Source organism: Simochromis diagramma, unplaced genomic scaffold (genome assembly GCF_900408965.1).
Source record: "Simochromis diagramma unplaced genomic scaffold, fSimDia1.1 OVJJ01000235.1, whole genome shotgun sequence".
Lineage (NCBI taxonomy): Eukaryota > Metazoa > Chordata > Actinopteri > Cichliformes > Cichlidae > Simochromis > Simochromis diagramma.
Genome location: NW_024386861.1, coordinates 344,830 through 366,289, shown reverse-complemented (window position 1 = coordinate 366,289; position 21,460 = coordinate 344,830). Strand labels below are relative to the sequence as shown.

At 42.2% G+C, this 21,460-nt stretch overlaps 1 protein-coding gene across 1 annotated transcript in view; it reads left to right on the top strand.

Annotated features, from left to right (window-relative positions):
• Positions 1-19,914, top strand: part of LOC120733237 (histone deacetylase 4-like) — an 83,551-nt gene extending 63,637 nt beyond the window's left edge. The window contains 16 exon segments of the mRNA XM_040031301.1: positions 5,006-5,155; positions 5,157-5,228; positions 5,515-5,710; positions 6,389-6,522; positions 6,627-6,729; positions 6,845-6,891; positions 7,010-7,117; positions 8,549-8,604; positions 8,899-8,986; positions 9,085-9,204; positions 10,082-10,179; positions 10,957-11,075; positions 11,263-11,396; positions 12,789-12,873; positions 13,240-13,384; positions 15,237-19,914. Of these exon segments, the coding sequence (XP_039887235.1) occupies positions 5,006-5,155; positions 5,157-5,228; positions 5,515-5,710; positions 6,389-6,522; positions 6,627-6,729; positions 6,845-6,891; positions 7,010-7,117; positions 8,549-8,604; positions 8,899-8,986; positions 9,085-9,204; positions 10,082-10,179; positions 10,957-11,075; positions 11,263-11,396; positions 12,789-12,873; positions 13,240-13,384; positions 15,237-15,279 (1,698 nt within the window). The 3' untranslated portion in view covers positions 15,280-19,914.
• The last annotated feature ends 1,546 nt before the right edge of the window (positions 19,915-21,460 follow it).

The window sequence follows — 21,460 nt, the reverse complement described above, 5'->3', positions numbered from 1 at the left end:
TTTTTTTTTTTTTTACATCTGACAAGTTGATCTAAACTCGAGTCCTTTTGGTTTCAAACTCTCATACTAGGAGATCTCTGATTTGCCACACATGTAAAGGAAAAGGTCAGCAACAGGTTTTTGTGTCCCAGAGTTGGATGAGAAGGTTGATTACTGTTATGCGTGCAGCTTACAGCCGGCCCAGCTCTGTCCTGATGTAGCAAAACCTGCCTACCAGCACCTCTAAACATCACTGCTACCTCGTTTTTAAAATGTGTGCAAATAGCTTTGTTTTTGAAAAGCTATGATCCAGATTAGTCTTTGCCTTCCTTGCGTTCTGTCACCACATCTTTTGCACTGTTCCTCTAAAATTTGTCCTCATCTACTTACGTGCATTAGGCACAACATCATTTTTTCACATGAACATTCATGAAATGTGTCATTTTTGTTAGGTTTGTGCATTTTTTAAGCATTACGAAAGTGTCAGCTTCAGCTCAATTACATCCTCACTTGAAGACCGGTGCTACGATTAGGGTAACCAGATCCTAGCAAACCAAAGAGATTATTAATGTAGGGCACAGCCTTCAGTATTATGGTAGTCAAAAAGTTTGATTTAATGTATAGCTACTTTTTAAAATAACACACAGCAGTACGGTGGCTCTGAGAGGTCATACACACGGTAACTTAAAATATCAGCAAATAGAAAAATTGCGCAAAAGGACACTAAACACAGTGGATTTTGAATAAAATACAACAGAAGTAGAAAAAAAGCAAAATCACAGAAAAGTGTTTTTGGGCAGACAGTTTGACGAGCTAATAGCAAACATGTATCTCTAGTATTATGTTAAAATGGTTATCATTTCAGGTGTTTTCTTTATTAATGGATACAATAGAATGAATATATGATCAAGTTAGGTTTCCTGTTAGCCAAATTTAGGCTGCTCTTGTTGGTTTGCTAGTGAAAACTTTTAATAGGATTAGCTAACTACTTGGCTAACGCTAATGCTGAATGCATTTCATTAATGTAACATTTTACATTTTACTTCTGTAATACAATTACATGGAAAATGACATGTAGTCAAATTAGCTAAAGCCAGCATTTCAGCCATAAATATGTTTGAGTGTAGGTTGCCTTTAGCATGTGTCATTCACTTTATTTAAATGACACCTTTTCAAAGCATACAAAGAGAATAAAAAAGATGCTTATGAGGGCTTAAACTACACTACTGATGCATTATTAACTATATGAACTGAGGGTGAGCTAAAAGGCCGAGTGATACAGTTTGACTCTCCCACACATTGTAAGTGTTCATATAACTGTAATCCATTCTTATTTTAAATAGAATTACACTCAGTGGTTCCTGCTTTTGCACTTTAGGTGACACTTCATATTTTTTCTCAAGCAACCGTTATGAACATGGCAGTACTGTAAAACAAACACCACATTTAAGATATTCAAACTTCTCTTTTAGCACCACATATTGAAGTATAACCATATACCTAAAAGTCATTATTCGCTTAAAGTTCATAAAGCCATCCTGCTAACACCAATTCAGTTACTGCACTTTAAAATGCACAAAATGTAAAGAGAATACATAAAAAACTGAAACAAGTCAGGAGGAAACGGGAACAAAAATCGGATCTTTTCAGTTTTGTGCAACACTGCAACAAAAGCAGGTATGCCCACACACGCTGTGCACTTAAGCACCCTGGAAAGAGGCTGGCTGAAACTCAAGAACTGCACTGGTTTAGCATTACAATCTAGCACCACGCTGGAAACAGCACAAACAGTCAATTCTATAGCCTCAAAGTTCATCTTACCTTAGATGTTCTTCTTCACTTTGTACTTTTTTGTGTGAGCATGCAGATTCCAACAAGGCCTTCCCTTGGAGTGCATAGGTGTACAACTTCTTACAACTGTATCCAAAGTTCCTCTCGACTTGAGTTTCACACTTTATGAGTTGTGCAGAGCACCGTAGTGTAGCTGGTTTACATATTTGGTGGTTTAACAAGCGAAAGATCCCGAGTTCATCCCGGGAGGAGACAGAAATCCCTTTGGGGTTATATCAGGAAAGGCAATGGAAAACAAAAAAAATTAAAAACATGTAGCACCACCTGTTGTGGTGCAACCCGTTGTTAATAAGGAGCACACCGGCTCTGTTGGTCAGCCCAAAAAGGAAAAACTCTACAAAGGCACTTGTAACAGGAATTTCAGAAGAGAAAACATCCAACGGCAGCCATACTTGGTGTCTTTCTGCCTTGAAGAAAGGTTGCCCAGATTCTTCTAGCCACAGTTTCCTGCAAGCGTGGATCCGTTACATGGTAACCATACCATTTTACAACAGACGTGCGCACAGTTCGTGTAGCTCGAACAAATAAAAGCAGCGTTTAATTTGGCTAAATAGCAGAATAATGCTAAAGATCAAACCACACACAAAAAGCAAGATGGCCTGGATCACGTATCAAAATTAGTTTAGTAAGAAACAGATAACTATAGTCAGAAGAAGGTTTTCTAGTCACGATATGGTTTTGGCTTGGGACGACCCCACACTCCTGTGCACATAGGTGGAAACCCTAAGACAGGAAGAGCAGGTATCTGTAGGAGAAGATGTCGTCATGTTTCTGAACTTCAGATAAAATATCTGTGTTAGCAAAAGCTTCAAAACTATCATGGTCCCAAGGTCTTGACACAGAGTTGGGGGGTTTTTTGTGGGGATTATCGCTCACAGTGTTTTGAGTTTGTCTCCTTGTTGGCATTCTCTGTTTGGGTTTGCTGTGTTTGCACTCTTGGGTTTTCTCCTTCACTGTGTTCCTTAAAGGGAAGCCTCATTACCTTGTATATTTATTGCCTTTCGTGGTGTCGTCCACCGTCTTCCTTCTTTTCTTTCTTCAGTAATCCGACATACAGGAGTGTTTGCATACATATACACAGAATAGTTTGAACTAGCGAGACCGTACCTACCTCTTGACAGTACCACGGTACTGCTTCTGGACGGGTGTTGAAACAGTGATGAAGTAGAGCCCAGAGGAGTAAACATTGTTTATCTGTCAAAATTTAGTAAGTAAAATAATAATATTTGATGGATGATTGCTTCTCTGATTGGCTCCAGTCAAACTTTTAGCTAATAAATCTACTGATTGTGATTGTGAGCTGCTAACCTCCGGATTACCTTTCATCTCACCGCACTGAACGTCTCAACAACTTTAAAGTTAAGGGAAATATTTTCATCCTAAGTTTGTTTATTAAAAAATGGCAATTTTATAAAAGTTACACATGCCATTTTCCCCGTTTTCCTGTTATACCTGGGAGAGACCACTAGTCTCTGTAATGTAGGGGAGAAAGTGTCAGGTAAAATACGGACTATCGTATTCTACTAATTATGTAACTGATATGATAAAGAAATATATCTGTTTCGATAATATATGGTTTCAACATCGAACAGTTCTGGTGTCATTTGGCTCTTGAATGGGCACCAAGCTGTACATGAGTATACTGTATGCTCATTGGATAATCCAGCCCAGATAAACAACATAGGCCAGTCAAGAACAAGTGTATGATTGCCAAACTCCAAAATAAAAGATGTTAAAAACAACACAAAGGAGCAGCTGGAGATGGATGTGGGTTGCAAAGTGGCTTGCAGTTGCAGCAGAGACTATAGACAAGCTAAAGCAACTTGAATACTGGGCCCTGTATATGAACACAGGTATTACCTGAGTGTAGATTTTGTGGTCTAACATTATGCTCATTTAATAATTAGTCACATATAAATGTAATCAGTTAATTACTGCTATAGACAAACAGCCAGTTTACCAGTGTAAATGTGTCAGATTAGCACCAAGTTTAATAAAAACAGAACGTTTCCTGTCTTTTATCTATATGTCTGCTTTAACTTGGCCGCTAATGAAATGAAGGGCATCAGTTTGAAGCAGATAGGCAGGAGGATTCTGGGAAAGTGGAGCGGGGGGGGGTCAGAGGTCAGAGCAGGACGTGAAAAATGGGGGTAAAGAAACGTCTGTTTGGATGCAAAGAAGACGAGAACAGTAACACGGAGGAGGAAGAGGAGGAGGAGGAGGAGGAGGTTGAAAGGGAGTTGGTGAATGCTCTGACGTCAAGGCTGTCCCCTGGCACTGAGCCAAGGGGACCCAGAGGCTCGCAGCTCTGGGAGCGCACAGACACACACACACACACACACACACACACACACACACACACACACACACACACACACACACACACACAGACACACACACACACAGACACACACACAGACACACACACACACAGACACAGACACACACACAGACACAGACACACACAGACACAGACACACACACACACAGACACACACACACACACACAGACACAGACACACACACAGACACACACACACACACACACACACACAGACACACACACACACACAGACACAGACACACACAGACAGACACACACACACACACAAACACAACTACACACACCTGTAAACGTAGCTCACTCTTGAGACTTCCAGCAAACACTTCTTTCTCTCAGCCTTCATATCGTAAACTCTGTGGAGGCGAGTACTCTCGGGCCCCTTTAGCGGTTCGTGTCAGTAAAAGTGAATGAAGAGACAACTGAGTCACCGCTCGGTTAACGGGGGGCCCAGAATGAGTCGACTGTAAAGAGACGCGACGGGGAGCGGGGAATGTCTCTGTTCTGCGAGACACATTTTGCCCCGGAGTACAGTCGGGAGAGCGGCTACTCACATTCAATTAGAAAGGATAGGTTTGAAATGAGCAAGACACCAATCTGGCTGAGTAATCCAAATTAAGCTTGTTAAAAGAAGAATGCTCGAGAGGAAAGAGCGCTCTGCCAGGAATTTGTTTCAGAGGAGAGCGTGCCCGTTTGCCTTGAATGCAGCCTCACACGTTGGATTTGTCGCATCCCGCTGTTCGATTGTGAAATAAATTTCACGTCGCGGCATCATCGCCCTCACTCCCCTTTCTGTGTCTCCCTCTCTCTCTCTGCCTGCGCCGTGTCCCGCAGATGATGGCCAAGCCCAGCGAGTCGCCCGTGGGCCGTCAGCACCAGAGCCACCCCGAGGAGACAGAGGAGGAGCTGAGGGAGCACCAGGACGGAGGAGGCCTGCCGCACGGGGTCACCATCAAGCAGGAGCCCCCCGAACCCCCAGGAGCTGCAGGAGGAGGTGCTGCAGCAGCAGCACAGGGAGAGGGAGAGGCAGGCTGAGCAGGAGCTCCTCTTCAGACAGGTAAAAGATGAGGAGTTAACTTTTAGAGCACCTGATTGGCTTAGATAGGTTGTAGGTGTTCCTGGGGAAGTCCTGTAGTGTGGCGGGGGGTGGTTTGAAAGAAATGGCACAGCGTTCATGAGATTAAGAAGCAAAAGGGACGATCAAAGCCAGATTATTTGTTTTGGCTGCCACCTTTTGGCCACAAGTTGCGCTTGCAGTAAAAAAAAAGCATCAAAGAGTTTTATTATCTAAACATTTTCCAGAATTCCCATCCTTTATTTTTCGTTTTTGTGCGTGCGAGCAGCAGGCCCTGCTGTTGGAGCAGCAGCGGATTCACCAACTGAGAAACTACCAGGCCTCCATGGAAGCTGCCGGCCTCTCTATCTCCTTCCCGGGACACCGCCCCCTGTCCAGGGCCCAGTCATCTCCGGCCTCCGCTTCCTCCTTCCCGATCAGCGTCCCCACGCCCGATCCTCCAGTCAAGCCTCGCTTTACCACAGGTCAGCATCGCCCTCCTCTCCTCCCACTGAAGCATCACGTACTGTGTGCGTGCTCGTTTGCTTACACGTTAACTCAAATCTACAATCACTGTAAAGCAACCAGTAGGATTCATCGGCAGTTTAGCCGCCTCCCTGTGAGTTTAATTTCCATCTTAATGCACTCGGGACTGGAAAGAAAAAAAAATCACCCAGAAATCAGGTGAATTGGCCAGAAAACGCTGGGCTAGTTCCAGCCTCCATCTGGTAGCAGAAATAGACGAGCTGGATCAGTGAATCTTGCCAAAATCTTTGTCTCTCCCACTCTGTTGTTTCACTCGTTGAGGAGAAACCTCTTTTTTTTTTTTTTTTTTTTAAATCTCCTCCCAGCCGCTTCAGCGTGTCTTTTAGGAAGCGGACTTTTGTGACAGTTCTTGCATGCGAGCACCACAGCTGAAGATATTTTTAGTTTGGCCTACTTTGCTCCGATTCAGTTCCAAACTACAGAAAAATGTGCGGGAAAAGCACAGCTCAACAGCGAATATCAAACAAGGATCTGATGCCTCAGCTTTTCAAAATAAAAGAGTAAGGGGTTCATCTAGACCGCTATTGTGTAGATTAACAAAAATGAAGGTGGTATTTCACAATCAGTGTGTACGAGCATTTGAACGAGTGTAGTGAATGTTTCCATGTGTTTCCAAGGCCTCGTGTATGACTCCCTGATGCAGAAGCATCAGTGCATGTGCGGCAACACCAACAGCCACCCGGAGCACGCGGGACGCATTCAGAGCATCTGGTCCCGACTGCAAGAGACTGGACTCAGAGCTCAGTGTGAGGTAGGCTTGCAAAAGATGTAGATATCCAGCATCCACCAGCCGTCGCGCAAAGTAGTGAACCGCTTATGTGAGCTGAATCCATCTGTGTGTCTGTCTGTGTGTAGTGCATCCGTGGGAGGAAGGCCACTCTGGAAGAGCTGCAGACAGTTCACTCTGAAGCCCACGTCCTGCTGTATGGAACCAACCCACTCCGACAGAAACTTGATTGTAAGCCTTTATACACACACACACACACACACACACACACACACACACACACACACACACACACACACACTCAGCTGCTGATAGTGTCAAATTGAATCTTTGTTTCGTGCGACAGGTTCAATCACTCCTATGTTTGTTCGGCTCCCGTGTGGAGGGGTGGGGGTAAGTAATGCTTGTTTGCTTTGTTTAAAAGGGGCTAAAACAGCTCACACTTCCTGCACTATTCAACATCGGTTTCCAAGCCAGTTTATCAACATGAGACTCGGTTTTCTGGTCTTAGGTGGACAGCGACACCATTTGGAACGAGGTCCACTCCTCCAGCGCGGCTCGCCTCGCCGTCGGCTCGGTGGTAGAGCTTGTTTTTAAAGTTGCTACTGGAGAGCTAAAGGTAACCTTGATTACACCTGTCTGGTGCTTCTTGCTCTGTTTCCCACTGCGATGCAGCAAAGTTAATGTGTTTTATGTGCTGCAGTTCTGCCAGTCTTTGAAACTTCAGAGTGAAGCCCAAAGTTGCCACTTAAAAATTTAAGATACCCCCTTTCATTCGTTCTGCATCACCCAGCCAGAGCAGGCCGAGCTTGGTATTTCCAATGTCCTTTTCTTCAGCTTTTTCCAGTTCCACTTGAGAGATACCACAATGCTCAAAGGCCAAATGAGATATATATAACCCCCCCAGTGACTTCAGGATCTGCCCCGGGGTCTCCTCCCAGCTGTGGGTACCCGGAAAGCTTCTGAAGGGAGGCACCTGGAGACATTTTAATGAGACACCTGCAACACCTCAGTGGGCTCTTGATGAGAAGGAGCAGGGTCTCTACTCAGAGAGCTTCTTCTTCTTCTGGATGTCTTGGCAACCACATGCTGCTACTGAAACATGTGGTTGAAGTAGCAGCATGTGTCTGTTGCTGTTGCTAGGTGAAGTCCAAAACATCTTTGTGATTGCTTTGGTCACTAAAAGATTGTCACAATCTCTTGAAGTTTGTCAGCTTGTCTCCAATCATTCACAAACTGGTGAGTCAGCAGTAGTGAAACTTTAATCAGTGCAGTTCACACTGAAAATCATTTGCCTTCAAAGTAAACACGTCTCTGCTACCACCAACACGCTTCAATAGGTACAACTCCCCATGCACAGTTGGCCAGTGGTTGCAGACAACTCGGTGTCTACCCGAGAGCATCACTCACCTGAAATGAGATCAGGCAAAAGTTTAAGCAAGAAGTTTCTAGAAAAAATAGAGCACGCAGCTTAATTCGTATTGGCTGCTTCACCTTTATCAATAACTCCAGAGTAGTTTACCTGCAGTCCCCATGTTTCACAGCTCACTGAGCTCAGCTCAGTTTTGTTTATATACCACCAAATCACAACAGCTGCCACCTTGAGGCGCTTTATATTATAAAGTAAAGACTCTACAATAATTCCAGAAATGTCCTATGAGCAAGTACTTGGCAACAGTGGGAAGGAAAAACTCCCTTTTTTTAAAAGGAAGAAGCCTCTGGCAGAGCTTCTGTGGAAGAGAACCAGGATTAATAATAACTCCTGATTAAGCGCTCAGTGCATCATGGGAAGCCCCAAACACAAACGGCCATCATTGCTTGTTTTAACCCAAAACTTGTTGCAGCCTTATTGCAGTTATTAAACCCTCCGTTCACTTTGTATTGCTGTGATTTAATGTTTGTCACACTCTCAGCGTTTCATTTGATTCGTGTGTAATAGTTTCCCACTTAAAGGCTAAGTTATGATGGTTTTTAATGGTGGTTAGGATCACAGAGGAAACAGTGATCAGTGCTAACAGACTCCTGTCGCTCCTGCCTCTTCTTTTTCCAGAATGGTTTCGCTGTGGTCCGCCCTCCTGGACACCATGCGGAGGAAAGCACTCCCATGTAAGGCCAAAGCCGTCACCGCACTGACTCGGAGACACTTAATCTGCACGTATACAAAAACCAGAGCTGGAACGGGCTCGTCTGGAATAGAAATTACATAAACCATTGAGTTTATTTGCACATAAAATCCTGAGAGCCTTTATTCTGCCAGCTTTCTCGGGCCCTGCTTTATTTTTTTTCCATATTCTCCTCAAAAACTGTTTAAATTGTCCCATTACAAAAATGAAAATGGAGCTCTGGCAAAGATATTCATAACAAACAGGAGCTCTTGCCCTCCGTCTGCTGCTGTTTCAGGGGTTTCTGCTACTTCAACTCTGTGGCCATCGCAGCCAAACTGCTGCAGCAGAGACTGAATGTCAACAAGATCCTCATTGTGGACTGGGTGAGTCACATGATCCTCTGTCATGTGACGCTAATCTGAAGATGCAGATTTTTCTTTTCTTAAGACCAGTTAGATTTATTTTCTTCTTCTACTCTCAGGATGTTCATCATGGCAACGGCACCCAGCAAGCCTTCTACGATGACCCCAACGTCCTTTACATCTCTGTTCATCGCTACGACGACGGCAACTTCTTCCCTGGAAGCGGAGCACCTGATGAGGTGAGTGTGTGACCTGAACAGAATTTTCCCACGTTTTACTTTTTAGTGGCCACTTCATTAGGCACACCTGTGCAGCTGCTTGTTAATGATATGTAACCAGCCAATCACATGGCAGCAGCTCGCGCATTCAGGCACGTGGACATGGTCAAAACAACCTGCTGAAGTTCAAAGTCAGATCAGAATGGGTGATTTAAGTGACTTTGAACGTGGCTGGACTCCTGAGCTGCTGGGATTTTGCAGCCACGTGATTGGCTGATTAGATAGTTGCCTCAAACAGTTGACCTGGTGGCCGGGATACGCATATTAAATATGGCCAGCTTCACATAACAAGATAAAATTGTGTATAATTTAGCCCTGTCAGCTTCACGCTGTGTTTTATGGCTCAGTGTGATGAAGAAAAGTTGCCTTAAAGGGAGACGAGCTAAAACGAGTTGTTCCACACAGCGATTGAACTGAGGAGTATAAAATAAATAAAGATCATTTTAAACATGAACTCGAGTCCAAGAATAAAAACCGTGGCGCTGCAAAGGATAATGATAATTGGTCCACTTCAGCTTTTTGACGGTTTTTAGTTTGGTTGCCAGTTTTTTCAGTCCACACTTCTTGAAGCTGGTTGCACTCCAAGTTTGTGTTATCTGTCGGCTCCGGGTGTATCTTGTTCGTTTCCAGTTGAACTCTCTCCAAGGATCACTTTATTAATGCTCTGTTCTAATGGTAGTTTTTTTTTGAAGACATCTTGATCAAAAGGCAAGAAATAATCTGAAGTAGGGAGAAGCATCCTGTAATTACCCAAAAGAAGCTAAAAAGCTTTAAAAAAGGACATTTTCCTTTTTATTTGTGTCGTACACTCACTTGAAGTTTGTGCTCCTCTCCACAGGTGGGCAGTGGCCCTGGAGTCGGGTTCAACGTTAACGTTGCCTTCACCGGAGGTCTCGACCCGCCCATGGGAGATGCAGAATACCTGGCTGCCTTCAGGTACCAGATAAACCTTCAGCACATGTGAGGGGTCGGTTTAACTTTTGACTCGGAGTTAAGCGCCCTGCCTTTAAAGCCCTGCTCCCAAATAAAGTTTTCCCTTAAAGGGAGGGCGTATATAATGGCTTCCATTTGTTTGTTGGCCTTCAGACTTCACAACAATATGCGGGGCCTTGAGTATTTGACTTTGATCGTCATTGTTAGCAAGTTCAAAATTGACCTTAAAAAACTGTTCAAGAAACCATCTCAATTAATATTCATCATATGAAAGAGCGTGGAGAGAGCTCTGTGACAAACTTCCTACTGTTTCAGGCTCTGCTCTAAGCATGTGGGCAAAGATAAGAAAATACACAATGAAAGGTGAAATGGTCGGACGTCAGCGTGTTGTAATAAAAGCATCACAAAGTTTTCTTCCAGCTCTCTGAGAGCTCCTGTTCCTTTGTCATGATACCAAATGTTTCTTCAGGTGGATGTTTCTGTTTGGACGGCCATAACTAATCACATGATACTTTCTTAATAGATGAAACTGGATGAAACGGATATATTCAGCTTTTTATCTCATGAAACAAATAAAAGTAACTGAGAAGCCGGAGCTGTGTGACGCTCATTTAATAATCAGCTTTAATTATTTGCCGAACTTTAATGAAGCAACTGTTTGTCATGAAATCAATAACGATTGAAGCTTGCTTCTCCTTTGTGCGTCGCCTTTGTGCAGATGATGTTGAGATGTTGGCTGATGCACTGTTTAATCTTTGAACCCCGCCCTTCCACTCGCAGGTCAGTGGTGATGCCGATAGCCAACGAGTTTGCTCCAGACATCGTGTTGGTCTCTTCTGGCTTCGACGCCGTCGAGGGCCACCCTCCCCCGCTGGGCGGCTACACTCTGACATCCAAATGTGAGTGGGAGATTATCGGTAGTGTTTCTTATCTCGCGCTCCAGCCGCTCCACACGCGCGCACGCTGCTGACCGAGCTTTGAAGCCGAGTCTAACAGAGCGCTAAAATGTTAACGAACTTCAGCAGCTGTGGAAGGCATTCAGATACATTTAAGTGCATTCACCTCCTTCCTGTAAACTCTCTTCAGGTTTCGGTTATCTGACAAGGCAGCTGATGACCCTCGCCGGAGGCCGTGTGGTCCTGGCTCTAGAGGGAGGTCACGACCTCACCGCCATCTGTGATGCCTCAGAGGCCTGCGTGGCCACCCTGCTCGGCCAGGAGGTAAGGAGGTCACTCTGAAAGCACGCAAGGCTGGAATCCTAATAAAAGGACGTCTCAAAGGGTCGACGTTAGAAACAAAGACCGGTCGAAGCAGGACTCGGACCATGCTCCTTTGTTCCTGCTCATCTTACACATAACTGATTGGAAGTGGACATGAGAAGAAATGGAGAAGTTAGTGATTAAGTAAACACATTGTATATCTCGGCTCTGTATGTTCTCAAAACGTATGCAAGTTTTAGCCAATAAGAAGAAGTTTGGCTTAAAGGGGTGGAGCTAAAATAGCCAGTTTTAATAGTGTGAGTCGACTCCATTTTACTCTCCAGCCGTAAAGACTAAAGTCGTCACAAAACCGGGCATGCAGCGTGGACACACAACAATTCAGGTTAATTTTATTTATATAGCATCAAATCCCAACAGCAGATTGCCTCAAGGCACGTTTTGCTGTAAGGTAAAGAGCCTATAGTAATATGAGTAAGCGCTTTGGTGACAGTGGGGATGAAAAACATCCTTTTAACAGGAAGAAACCTTGAAAATAACCAGGCTCAAGGAGGGATGAGTGCGATGACTCAAGAAGAAAGTCACCTGGAACAGCGTTTCCCAACCACTGTACTGCGAGAAATGATCAGGTGTGCCGTGGAAGATTATCTGCTTCCACCTGATCAGTAATGACCGGCGTGAGTAACGGGCAGAACAATTACAGTCTCTTCCACTAGAGGGCAGTACAACTACCTGCTCTAATTAAATAGGTTGCTGAGTGCCAGTGAAACAGAAGACGAAGAAGAAATGACACAATAGTCATGCTGTGAGTGAGGCAGCGCAGTACGTGATAGCAACCGATAAATATTTGAAACGACAAAGTAGTCGTAGTGCCCCGAGGGGGGAGTCGTAGAGCAGTGTTCAAAAGAAAGCAAAAAAGCTAACAGAGCCTGGTGCCCAGAGAAAAATGATCAATATGCTTTTTGTGAAATTTGTTTGGTGGGATTTTTCTCATGTGGAATATGTGGAATATGTGGAATATGTGGAACGGCTCCGAAAGGTTGGGAAACACTGACAGAACTTTCAAATGTCACCACAGGGTCATCAAGGATTCTGAGGCCGGGCAGCAATATTTTACTGGTTCATTTCTTTCTGCTTGTTTTCTTAAATAATTATTGTTATTTATTAGATTTTTTTTTAGATATTTATATTTGTTGTATTTATATTATTTATTTATAAAATAGTCTTTATATTATTATTGTATTTATTTGTTGATCCACACTTAAACTCCGGGGCAGTCGATAGACGTCGCTGTCCTGGAGCAGCTGAGATTCATTAAAAAAGGCTGGCAGGTCATCCTGTTGAAGCTGTTGCACGCTCATGTTTGTGTTTTCTCTGTGTTTTTGTCCCATGCAGCTGGACCCACTGCCCAAGGCTGTCCTCGAGCAGAGGCCAAACCCCAACGCTGTTCGCTCTCTGGAGAAAGTCTTGGAGACTCACAGTGAGTTGACCGTTGCAGGAGCACCGACTCATAACACCGATACTCACAGGGACAGAGTTTTTATTAGAAACCTAATCTGTATCTGTAGCTTCATAAACAATCCAAAGGGTTTAGCCTTCATGGAAGTAGTACTTGAAAGGCAAGCTGAGTAATACTCAACATGTCATTTCTCTGTGACAAAATAAAGTCTGCAACATTTTTATTAGAAAATATCTATTTTTACTTGTTAAGATTCTCTCTGGTTCATTTGTTGTGTGTGAGCTTCATATATTTAAGGTCAGCCCTCTTGATGCTTTACTTTTATTCACTTCCTCTGTGTTTCTTGTTTTTTCTCCCTCCTGTCTTTTATCTGCTCCGTCTTCTCAGGTAAGTACTGGCGCTCGGTGCAGCGCTACTCGCCGCGGCTGGGGCTTTCTTTGCTGGAAGCCAAACGAGGAGACTCGGAGGAGGCTGAGGCCGTCAGCGCCATGGCCTCTCTCTCTGTGGCCAACTCTAATGCCATGGAGCAAAGGTAAGGATCCAAAACCACAAGTAAACACAGTGTTAAGAGCAATAGTCTTGACTTAAGAGTAGTTATACACTTTATATAACCTTTAAACCCGGCAACAGTAAACTCACTACTTTCTGTCGTTGACATCAAGTCTGCAGTCGGAGTAACGTGTTATTAAATATATTTAATCCTGATGGAAACCTCCAATAAAACCTCCAAATAACTCAAAGATTCATTCGTTTACTGAACAACTTCTGCATATACTGATCAACTGCACGTATATTTTGTAAATATACTCCCTGGACTATATTTACAACTTTAAAGCCTTTAAAGAGATAACATAGATGAAATCATAGCGACTTTGTTTGTCTTTAGATAGGGTCAAAGGTCATTTGTAAAGCAACCTAAACAAAGAGCCAACAAGAACATTTTCTACTTCTTGTACCGTAGTGGATCCACCTCACCCTGTCCCCCACATCCTCCTCCGTCACACCAACCAACATGTGCTCCTTTACTACATCCATGAATCTTCTCTGCTCTGAACATCTAAGCATCAACTCAGCTTCCTGTGTTTTTGTCAGGGGCATCATCTCCAGACCACAGCAGCCCTCACTAGCATCTTGTAAATCTGCCCTTTCACTCTTGCTAAGGTCTTAAATTAATGTCATTTAATATTTAAATAACTGACTTCAGGATGCTAAAATGTCTGAAATCATCTGCATAAAAGAAGAAAAAAAGAATATAAGGTGAAAGCAGAGAGGAACTTTTTCCTGATGCTACCCTTTGTTTGAATGGCTTGAAGGAGAGATTTAGATGCATGGGTGTAGATCTACCTGCTAACAAGTGCTGAGTAACGTCCTGTTAGTGCAATTACAAGAAGCAATGTGTGCTATTTGTCAGAAAATAGCATTAAATGTGATCCAAAAGGCACAAACACAGTCCAGAGGTCCAGTTTACAAAGTTAAATTAGCTGACATACCATGCAGCGAACAGCCGCCACATCGACCACTTCAGGTCAGTCAGAGACGCGATCAATCATGCAAACTTTAAAGGCCTTTACACACCAGATGTGTAAAGTTTATGACCTATTTTTAATGTAGCCGTACACACCAAACGCATACTCAGCTCAAAACGCACTCGTACTGAATATACAAGCATATAGTAAAATAATACTATTTTAATAATAGTTGTAGGAATACTAATACTATTTAATATCAATCAATATTAACTATCAGACGCACAGTTGGACATTGTTTTGGGTCCACTGGCTCTGAGTTCAAACTGCTTCACTGACATCATGAAATATACGTGAAAGCGATCGTGACACAACTTTAACTGTAAAACATCAGGACCTGCTCATCGTTGCTTGATGTTGAGTCAAGTCTTTTTCACAGTGCAATCTATGAGGACGAATGTCAGTGTGTGTACATACGTTACACAACAAATTTGCATCCAGACATTTGGAATTTCGTGGGTTTTTTGAGGGAGTTGGGGGACAGTTTGCAATGTGCTTGGTGTGTCATGGCCTTTAGTCTTAAAAACCTTTAAATGCCTCTATATCAGTAAAAAAGACCCTGTGTGTAGGTGTCATGAAATAGCAAATAAGCTATCGAGACCAAAACTGTTTTCGTTGTCAGCTGCCAACATGTTTTTTCTGCTTTAGAGCTGTAGAGTTATTTTAACATGAGAGTGGATGGGGATTGACTCACTTTTGGAGCAAACCCCAAGTGGCCGCTAGAAGAATTGCAGTTTTATCTTTCCACACTGGATTCCCATTCTTTCAGTCCTCGGTGGTGCTGGTAAAGTTGAGGAGGCATTTTGTTAATGACAGCTTGAGGTCTAGTATTAATATTTCTGTGTTATATCTCCTCAGCAGGTCTGAGGAGGAGCCCATGGAAGAGGAGGAGCCGCTGTAGTGGACGAAAACGTGAGGGTGTCACCGCGTTACCATTGACCTCTCCGGAGAACGCCTCTTTGAGCAGCAAAGAGTCTCGACTGATCCCTTCATTTAGTCCCCAATAACCCCACTCACCACGTCAGTCACCTTGATTGGCGGCCCCTCGGCCAAAAAAAACGAGGGAGAGGGGGTGGGCTCAGCCTCAAGAGTAGGGAGCCAATCAGAAGACGGAGGAGGACTGAACTGGAAAAAACTTATTTAAACATACCGGCAAGCGCTCGCTCAGAGACGTTTTATCTGTCAGTCTTCGCACCCCCATGTTAGCCCTCGGCGGCTGATCAAGTGATCACGGCAGCGGGCGAGCGTATTTGGAGCGGAGCGATCGGGAGAAGGCAGGGGCGAGATCAGATCTCGTCACCGAAAGGTGCGATGACACTTCTGTGCAGAAAATACGGTGCTTTACGCGGCTGCCCTCTGACCACATCCAGTACGGACACGGGGACAGCAGACGTCCCCAGCTGTCAAGAGGCAAGCGCGGGGATTTGTTTTCTTTTTTTCTTGACTATTTTCCCTCCCTAAAGAAATGGGGGGAGGGGGGGGCATCATGGCAACCGAGAAGATAATTTTACTAAATGTGTTCACTGTGGACTTTGGTTGGGCCGAAGTTTGAGTAGGCTTTTACAAAGATTTTAACGGTGAGACTCCGTCGCCTCGCCGGACCAGCCTGTTGTCGAAGGTTGACGAGTTAGAGGAGTGCCTTGGTGAGGGTCCGCTGGATTTCACGATTGTTCAGGAAAAGATTGCCTTAAGATTTTTCTCGCCGAGGAATCGGCCGAGGGTGCGGGAGACGGAGGAGAGTTTCAAGTCCTTTCTTGTGGGGGGGGGGATGATGAAAAATATAGCAAACAATCTTTCAGCATGTTTACTTGGAACGTGACGAAGACAGCATTTATGTCTCTCACGGCCTCTCTTGAAGAGTTACTTTACTTTTTTTTTTTTTGGATGGATCTATTTTTCTGTAAAAAAGGAAGAAAAGAAAGAAAGAAATGAAAGCGCTTTGTAAAGGTAGTTGCCAGCTTCAGTAGAGGAAAAAAATTAAAGGTGCAAACATGGAGACCTTCAAAGAAGGAATTAGAAAAGGTTTAGCCTTTAATGTAGCTTCCCTTTAATCGAAGTCGTCGCTTTGTAAAACGCATGCATTTGAGCAGAGAGGCCAGACATGTTTTTTTTCTTTGTTTCTTTTTACCTGCAAGATATTTTGAATGTTATCCAAAAGAGAAAGCCAAGCAAGAGAAAGCCAAAGCATGAGTTTGGATTTACAGCAGCACTTAACTCCACTTAGATGGCAAGCCGACAAACATTTCACGTATTGGCCCTTTAAGACAAGGCGCCCAATACCCAGTTCAATGTTTACTGATTTACTCCTTCACAGATCAGGTGTGTGCCGAGCCCATGCTTTGCCGGTTGGCAACTACCTTGGTTACTATTGTGAGCTAAACATCAGCCATGTATATTGAATTGAATATATTTTGAGAGGCAGTAATCGAGTATTGTCTTTGTTTGTATTTTACATGTATGATTTTCGCATCAACTTGTCAATTCTGCAACGTCAGAAGTGTGTTTGGTAAGCGTGTCCACTCCTTTTTTTTTTTTTTTACTTTTTACTGTATAAAATTATTTTTCTAACTTTTTCATCCATAGATTTTGTTCTGTGTTTTTATCCGTTTTCTGAATAGTTATAGGGCTGCCATTCACGTCCTTAGTACTGTTGTTCTTTCTTTCTTGTATTTATCAGAACTAAGGAGCAACTCTTTCTTTCTTTCTTTCTACGGCTCCCTGAAGCCTTTCTGCATTTTCATCAATGATGTATTTATAACATGTACTGTTTATAGGAGATTTGTATATGGAAAAATTTATAAATGTACTCTAAACTAATGACAGCTATGATATTGTGAGCAAAAAAAAGAAAAGCAGTATGGTGTAAGATGTTACTCCATGAACTTTGAAAAAGCAGCATATTTAACTCGTCATCGACTGCACTGTTTTCCAGTGGTCGCTACGCGGCACCGCGGTTGACTTTTTAAACACCTACAGAGTCAAGACATTTGATCACTTTGTTGCCTAACATTTCCTCTGGTGCATGTGCGACATGCGCTTACCTTTCAACTGTGATAACACCCAAAAAACAAACAAAACGACGTTTAGAGGCCACCTTATGTAGCTAGCTGAGTTTTCTGTGGCGGGAAAAGAAAAGAAGGGGACACCTATGTCAACGAAAGGATTTCTTTCTTTTTGTTTTTCAAGCAGCTTGGGATGGAAAACATCAGCCAATCATTTCAAAGTCCTTCTCTAAGCATGTGTGGCACTATCATGTCCGTGACGTCGGTGTTTCCTTCTTCCTTTTCCTGCTTTGAACTGACCTGACACGAAGAGTAGATCGAATACATTCGAATGAGCCCCCATCTGTCAACTGCTTTGTTAAACACCTGATTAAAGACGACTGTCATGTTTATTTTTAAAGGGACTTTTCATCCCCCAAATCAAATGAGCGTTTTTCCTCTGGCCTGTAGTGATTTATCCAGTCGGATTGCTCTGGTGCGAGTTGCCCATTGTTGATGATATCAGCTGTAGACATTCCTGTGGCTTTTGAATATAATGGGACTAAAGAGAAGTTTCCTTGTGCTGCTCAAAAAGAGGAAAAAAGATGACCCACTTATACAAAAATATCCACAAATCTTGCTGTGAGGAGCTACATGTAGAAGCTATTTTCTTTCTACTGAAATACATCCACCATCTAACTGTGATTAGGCTTAGATGCCGTAATGCGGATGTATTTTTGCCCTCGCTATTTTTGTCAGTAGGAGACTCGGGAGATCTGAGTTTCTGTTCTGACCCATTTCTGTATAAAATGGCAACTTTTTGAGGTTTTGGATGTTACAGTTTAGGAAATGATTAAAACTAATAAACAGGGGCTCACGTTCCACGGGTGTTAACACCTTACTGTTGCAAATATGACAGGATTGACAGGAGTTCACAATCAAAAATCAACAACTTCTTTTTAGCTGATTTCATGTTCAGTGGCTGTCCTGACACTAAACGAGCCTAATATGAGCTTTAATACTATCTGCATACTTCTTTTGGCTAGCGGATCTAGTCAGTAGAAATAAATTATACATAAATTATCCATGAAGACGTTTGATTTTTGGAGGACACGTTGCTGAGTTTTTAAAATATCTTTTATGTCTTTGAGCATCACGAGGCGAGTCCCATTTTTTTTGAACCCCAATTGATTTATCAAAATTTCAACCATAATTATTTGCCATACTATTGGTAATGGCATTTATAACAGCCAATAAATGAGAATTTTAAAAAATAAAGAGAAACACCCTTCACCAAGTTAATGTGTTGACATTACATAGTGTGTCCACCAGAGGCCACTATGCAGCGCCACAAAGACAACCAGCTGGTTTGAGCATAGTTGGGCAGAGCATAAATAAGTAAGTACACCCCCCCCAAAAAAAATTAGGGTAAATTTTTTTGTTTGTCCAAAAGAAAAACGTATATTGGTATATCACAATATCGGATTTTCAGATCACCAAATGTTGGTATCAGTCTTAAAAATCCTTTATCAGTCAGGCTATGGCCAGAAAAGGCTGAGTTTTCTAATCCCAGCACAGTCGGGCAGAGCTTAGACAAGTAAATAAGTACACTTAACAAATTTTAGGGAAATTTCTTTTGGTTTTTTAAAAGGAAAAAAATATCAGCCGATATCTCAAAATATATACATTTAAAAAAAAATAAATAAATAAAAAATATTGGTATCAGTCTTAAAAATCCCTTATCTGGCCAACTCTAGCCAGAGAAGGTCGAGGCTGTCTACAACCAAAACTGGTCCACTTACAGCAGAATAATAGACGTGGATGAGCAGTAGGACAGGCCAGAGGAAAGAAATGTCTAAATTTGAGTTGATATAATTTTCTAAACTTGTAAGATTTGCGGTTAAGTTGATATTTTTCATGTCTAACCAAACATTCCACTTGTTACTTGCTTAAGTTGTAGAATTTTTACTACTCTTTCTTTTTTTTGCTGTCTGCTCGCGCCAAACTTTAACTCTTTGCATGGTTTGTGAGTCAGCATGCCTGCTTGTCTGTGTAACAAAAAGTGTATTTGCACAATAGAAGAAGAACACTGGAGGACTTATATATTTAAAAAAAACCATAAAACAAAAAAAAAAACCTCCCTTGGCAGCTCCCAAGAGCACCAGGAGGGATGTTTTTTTTTTTCTTCCTCTCTGGTGGGCAAACAATTCAAAGGACTTTGTCCAAATGACTCCACTGAGAAACATTTACTATCATTCTTATTGGATAAGTGATTTCAAGCACTTACGACTTGTATGAACTGTGTTTGAGAGAAACGTGCTCTGCCAAACCTCTGCTACATTCAGACCTTAAAGACGCTCCCAAAGAATGTTCCTCTTTCAAAGATTTCTAAACGGGCACTGGAGAAATCAGTTGAGAAAAAGGTTTGGGGGGAAAAAGGGCATCGTCGTTTGATTGTCACACCCACCTCGGCCAGTTCTATACATATATATAACCACTGTGGCTCAAGAGCAATTCTTGGTTTACATGTAAATGGATTAAAAAAGTTATTTTTTGTTTGTTGTTTGTCTCTATTGATGAAAAATGTTATCTTTCTTTGGGACCTACGCTTTGGACATTTCATCTCTGACATCATCTATAAAATATATTTCTGAAAAATACGAGCGGCTCCAGTCGTGTTATTGGTCTGTCATCATTGACAGCATTGGGGTAACTTGTTGCTACCTCGTGAGGTTTTGACCTCAGTGACCAGGATTCTGGACCTAATCAATACAATCATTGGTGTCTGGTCACGTTCTAGCTGATGATGTTCTTTGATCACATAACTGAAATGATTACTCAGTCTGTGATAGTGCAAATCAATCCAAAATAATCAGTAGTATTGGTTTCAGGGTATCTGCAGAGCAGACAGTGGAGTCATGCTCTTTCTTGAGCTGAAAAATTAGCTGGTCACCACGTGACGGCAAGAAAGAGCACCACGAGAGGCATAAAGTCTCAGATGACTTCTCTCCGAGTAGTAAATCGAATTACAAAACCCAGTGTCACAAGTGTGCAGGCTGCATTTGGGCAAAGGCCAAGCAGTCACTATCAGCTGTGGTCAAACATTTAGCATTAGTCTAGAACATGATTTAAACGTCAAAGTTTGAAAGATCAGAAACGCTGATAAATAAGAAATCTGGCATTCATCTGATTGCATTTCTGTATATAGCTTAGAAGCAAAATGACGTACGGGGTCACAGGAATAAAAGCTCGTCAGTCGTCTCAAATCATCACGCGGTTTCTGCTCCATCTCTGGTTTGCCTAAAACTTTAATACTGCAAAGTTCAGATCGATCTAATCACTGCTGATAGATCGATTTTGGCATATTTACTTTTATGTACAATATTTTTTTATTTGCACTTGTTGACTTTTAATAGCTTTTACTATTGTTTAAAAACTTTACGTGAAATATTGGATTCCTCCAGGGCAGTGTAAGTCCAACAACAGTAGGTAGAGTAGCTCTCAAAACTGAATATGAATATGCAAACATTTAACAATATTATTTATTAAAATGGTTACCATTTCCAGAATTCTGTTCTATTTGGATTCAACTATATACTGATATTTTTGTTTTTCTGGTAAGGGTTGTCATATTTGCTCAATCCAGCATGAAAGTTGAGTGAAAATATAACTTTATTCACTTTTGTGATAAAATATTTTCTTAAAAATATTCTATATGCTTCATTTTGCATGCTTGTGAATTGCAACGATATACCATTCAAAAATTATCACTAGTTTTTTTATTTTAATTTTTATTGGTATGTTTTAATAGGTGTGACTTTACAGGACAGCTTGAATGTTTAAAAATATTTCATACTCAGCTATTTTTCAACGTATCTGTCCCACGTTACAGATCCCACAAACACCAGTGACAATTCCAGGCTTTTATCTTTAATAGTGTCTGACGTCAGTGTCGTTTTCAAACATTGGCTCAGATTTTAAGTCAAAAAAAGAAAGGTAAAGGAGTTGGATGGACAATTTTTCAAAATAAATAATCTAGAAAAGTATTTCATATATAAAGCTACAATTTCACAGCAATTATTATGTTTGTTCAAACGCTGA